This window comes from Austrofundulus limnaeus, unplaced genomic scaffold (assembly GCF_001266775.1).
Source record: "Austrofundulus limnaeus strain Quisiro unplaced genomic scaffold, Austrofundulus_limnaeus-1.0 Scaffold87, whole genome shotgun sequence".
In the NCBI taxonomy this organism is placed as follows: domain Eukaryota; kingdom Metazoa; phylum Chordata; class Actinopteri; order Cyprinodontiformes; family Rivulidae; genus Austrofundulus; species Austrofundulus limnaeus.
In genome coordinates this window covers 1,264,791-1,269,662 of record NW_013952489.1, presented here as the reverse complement: position 1 = coordinate 1,269,662, position 4,872 = coordinate 1,264,791, and the positions used below count along the sequence as shown (strand labels likewise).

Sequence of the window (4,872 nt, the reverse complement as noted above, 5' to 3'; positions counted from 1 at the left end):
CATTTATGGTTTGATTTCTTTGTATGTATGGATCACTTGGGTTGTTACCAACATCTGGTGAAAATTTCATGTCATTAGCATCTCTAGTAATATATTTACTGAGAAAAATATTGACATGTTTAATACTTATTTTACCCGCTGTATGTTTAGCAAGTACTAATCTACTTGAAGAAAATTTTTGGGGTTCATGTTACTGATTTAATTACATTGCACATACTGTAGAATGGGTTGTTTTATGATAGAACTGTAATGACTGTTAAATGTGACTTTTGTTGAACTTGATGAATATATATTAAAAGGTACATGCCTGATAACAAATACAACACATATTGAACTTTTAATCATTAGGATAGATTTCTTAGTAAGAGGGCAAGGCTCTGACAAGGATAGCCCCCCCCCCACCTCCACCCCCCAATATAGGTGGAGCGGGCAAGGCTCTGACAAGGATAATCCCCCCCCAATATAGGTGGAGCCATGCTTTTGATAAAATCTCTTGGTATTTCCTGATTCGGCCTGATTTCCCTGGTATCATTAAATCAGACATCAGCAGAGCTCTGGTTTTGAATGGCCGTTCTTTAAGACTCTCTCAATGCATTTGTACATTCTCTGCACGGTTTTCGCACACATCTTGGTAATGAATACTATTAACATCGTATTTCTTTCACACTAATAAATTTTAAAATTAGCAAAAGCCCTAAAGCACTAATCAGGAAATTAGTCCCCCTATTAGTGCTTTAGTGCTTTAGGGGAACTGTGCCCACCACTGGTTTTGAACTAGCCCCCAACACTCGCACCCCAGTGAAATACTAAAGATATGATTGTCAGATATTTTTCATCAGCTGGAGATATGTACTTAACACCAAAAGTAATTATTGTTTGGTAGATTATTTCTTTGTTGAAACAATGATTCTTGGCAGTAAGTCTTACACTGGGCAGCTGATTGGCAGCACCTGGGTGTACCAGAAGCTCAAAACAAGAGTCATCAGCAACAGGAAAATGTTTGACAGAAAAAAATTGGCAAATTTTTCATGTGAACAGCCCACATACTCAGCTCTGCTGCTCATCCCACAAATGCATGTTCTTTACAAATGTGGCACCATTTAAAAGGCAAATAAAGTAAAAATTATTGCCAATAAGATTAAAACGAATAAATAATCTACCAAATGCAAATTTCCTTACATTTTGTGCTTAGTTAAAATTCTTTCCTTCTAACTGAATCAGAATCAGAATCTGTCCCAAAGGGCAGACCCCAGGACAAAAGGCAACTGGATATTTTTCTCTTTTCACCCTTAGAGACATTTTACTTTTAATACCAAACTGAAAGGTTCCAAGCTTTTGATCTGTGTTGAGCTGCTTCTGCCTTGTGAGCTGAACCCACATGCAAATCATTCTTCCTTGCTCCTTCCCCTCCCTTCCTGTGGGTTGTTAACAGGGGCACGTTTTCCATGGCAGGCAGGGGTGGCACAGTGAAATTGCTATTTTAACTTTAGATTGCAATGAACACTAGCCCAACATTTGAATCATATAACTTTTTATTTACCTCAAAAACAACACATTGATGTGTTTTGCATGCTAGTACTAAGCAGTCCATTCAAAATCTGGGACATCCAGAACATAAATGGAAATGTGGATACATCACAGTCTCACTTAAACACCAAAAACAGTCTGTCTGTGCATGAGCTTTCAGTGTAAGAACTGCTTTAAAGCAGAGTGACAAGAGTTTCTGCATAAAGTTTGCAATACGTCAAGGATTATGACAGCTGTGTGTCTGTTTTTGTGTGAACAAAGTGATTGACAGCTCTGGTGGGGAATGGCTAAGCAAGGTGGCCAATCAGAATTCAGGGGTATGGGTGCCCTCCCTCCTGCCACCCCTGTGACCACACCTCGGGTTGTTAGGGTCTCGGTTGGCCTGGTCCACTGTAAAGTTTCATTCCAGTTCTCCCCCTCATGTGGACCAGTCCAAAGACTCAGGAAGGGATGGAGAATGATTAAGATGGCAGCGGCTGTGGAGCAGTGGTAACCATGATAACAATTCCCCACCTTGCCCATTCGTCACGGTGTCCTTGAGCAAGGACTTAAACCTGCTGCCAACTGCTCCCTGGGCTCGTACATAGCTGCCCGCTACACTTGTGTGTATCTGTGGTGGGTCAAATGTGAGCACAAATTTCACCGTTGTATAGGAACACACAATGATGACTGTATGTGGCACATTATTTATTTGCATGTGAGGTCAGCTTCAAGAGAGCAATTTACTGCAACTTTTCAAATTCACACTTTGCAGTTCGAACCAAGAAAACTTGTGTGAAACAAATGTCTGGCATGCTTTAACAGAATGCCTCATCTGCCACCACCTTTATATCACCGTTACAAATAAATGTCATTTAATGTTGAGAAAAAGTGGAAAGTTATTGATCATCTAATTACATCATGAAAATATGATATATCTGTTAGAACTAACAGAATGTCCTATAAATGATTATGAACCACGCCCCCGGCAACGTTCAAGTTTAATATGAAAAATTAACTTAGTTATTGCCATTTTTGTGTTTTCTAATGTTGGATTAGCTGTGGCAGCCATCTTGAATTGGCTTGACTTTAAAAGGTAATCAGTTATAGACAGAACTGAAATGAGCTAAAAATCTGAACCCACATCAAAAGTAAAAAAAAGAAATTTTGAAAGTTTCCAGAGATCACTTTAAATGATTTCAGGGCCTTTTTGGCTGCTTGTAAACAGACAGAAAAAGGGAATGACTTAAAACTTTCAATAAGTGGAGAAAGCAACTGGTTCTGATGTGAGCAATAAGTGAAAAAACTGTTCAAGAAACAGGATGTTTGCAACACAAGTTGCATAATTTCTTGGAACTCACTAAATTTATGTGTTTACCTACAGTCTAAAACTCAAAAGCAACAGCATGTTTTCTCTGATGGTTCTTTTTTCAAAAGTTAAGTAACGTCATGTTTTTTTGTCCCACTCAACCCACCAAAATTAAGAAAAAAATGTTAGTTTTTGACACTCTTAGGACAGAAACATCTTAACTTTCCAATCCTATGAACTATTTTTGTATTTGAAGACGACAAAAGAAATTACACACTTTGACATGAAAGGGTTATTAGAACCACATTGGAGCTGGACTCTTTTCTGCTGTCAGCTTCATGTTGTTAACCATAACGCTCAACAACCATAAATGACTGTAAAAGACTAATTTGTTTGCGAGCTTTTGTTCTTGATCAGTGCAACATTAGAAAAACGGTCAGTCAGATCTTCAGCTGGAGGAGCTTACCTTTTGAAGAAGCTGAAAAGAACAACCAGAGCAACGAGTAATCCTTCAGTTTGAGGGTTTGTGTCAGCCGGGAAAGTTAAACCAGGAGACTGGATGGTTTCCTCAGAGCGTGTGTTTCTCACTGAGCTGATAAAACTCGACTGAGGCTGGACATGACATCACATGCCTGCCTTTTGTGGAGCAACATCCCTGGAGAGTAATGATGAACACCCCAAAGCATCTGGTTAACAGCTAACAGATGTTTTATTGTCTATAGGGTGTAAATTATAAATATATGAGAGAAAAGGAATCTATAAATGATGTTTAATGTTTAATATCAAATTACTCATCCTAAAACAAACTGTTATAAAGACAATATAGTTGTCCATAGATGTGCAGCAAATACCAATCATAGCTGTATTAGAATATTATTTTGTTTATTTGTGTCATATTAATAATAACAGATTATTAATGATGTTTTCCTGTAATCAATTTAGATTTTTTTATAAAATAACAACTAAACAAAAAAAAGTTTACATTTATGAGCAACAGCGCCCTCTGATGGCTATTGCTACTGCCTAGCAATGACCACAAACAACTTTATTTATAAAGTGCTTTAACACCAGCTGCAGCTGAAACAAAGTGCCGAACATCTGTAAAAAATAAGATAAAGAAAGCATAAAAAAGACAGATAAGATCACTACCAATAAAAAAATAAAAATTAAGTAAAATCAAGTCTCAGTTTGGTTGAAGGCCAATGAGTAAAAATAAGTTTTCAGATGGGTCTTCAAAGTGGACAGTCTCCACTAACAACAGTGTTATTTACTGTCCGTGGTTTGGGAAGTCACGTCAACACGTTCAGTTACAGGGATTTTAAATGATATACAGAAGGTTATAGGTTTATATTTCTTGCTGCTGCTTAAAATGTTTTGTGTTGATTAAATTAGTGAAGTTTGCTTTAGATTTGAATTTTCAGGTGATTTATGAAATCACCTCTAATTCAAAACATGTGATACTTGTACTAATGCCAGGTGCTTTAAAATACGATTAAGATTTTGTGAAACCTGGACCACATCGCAGGTCCAGGTTAAAAATAACATCACTTAAAATATTAGAACCTATGCTGGATTGTTTTACACTAAACACTGATTCTTTTAAATACAGTTTGCAACTTGTGAAATCTTCATTCTACTTCTGAAAATACAAAAGCAATTTTAGTGTATTTGTTTTTCCCTTTGCAGGGATAGGATGTGCAGGAAAACTGGAGGAACACAACCAGCGATTCGGTCAGCTCCCACCAGAACCAGGCACACATGTTTCTGATCAGGTCCAATGGCCCGACAGCATTTTTACTCAGAGAGCACAGAGAGTCCCGGGAGTTAAAGATAAATCACTGATAATCTGGATTATTGCTCTTTGCTCAACAGAGAAGGGAACAAACAATTAAAAACAACTCATGCTGTTGTTTTTAGGTCTGCTTGAGTGACCCACAGGCATGCACCTGTTCTGTTTTCACCAGAGAGCAAGAGCCGTGCAAACACATCTGCTGGTATCAGTCACTCTGTCCCACACACACACACACACACACACACACACACACACACACACACAC

At 37.9% G+C, this 4,872-nt stretch overlaps 2 protein-coding genes across 3 annotated transcripts in view; one reads left to right on the top strand and one right to left on the bottom strand.

Annotated features, from left to right (window-relative positions):
- LOC106520078 (calcitonin gene-related peptide type 1 receptor) overlaps nt 1–3,395 on the bottom strand; it is a 17,090-nt gene extending 13,695 nt beyond the window's left edge. For both annotated transcript variants that reach the window (XM_014012004.1, XM_014012005.1), the window contains exon 1: nt 3,282–3,395. The gene's annotated coding sequence lies outside the window, so the exon portion shown is untranslated. The remainder of the gene's footprint in view (nt 1–3,281) is intronic.
- zswim2 (zinc finger, SWIM-type containing 2) overlaps nt 1,811–4,872 on the top strand; it is a 5,372-nt gene continuing 2,310 nt past the window's right edge. Inside the window, 2 exon segments of the mRNA XM_014011992.1 lie at nt 1,811–1,903; nt 4,508–4,642. Of these exon segments, the coding sequence (XP_013867446.1) occupies nt 1,811–1,903; nt 4,508–4,642 (228 nt within the window).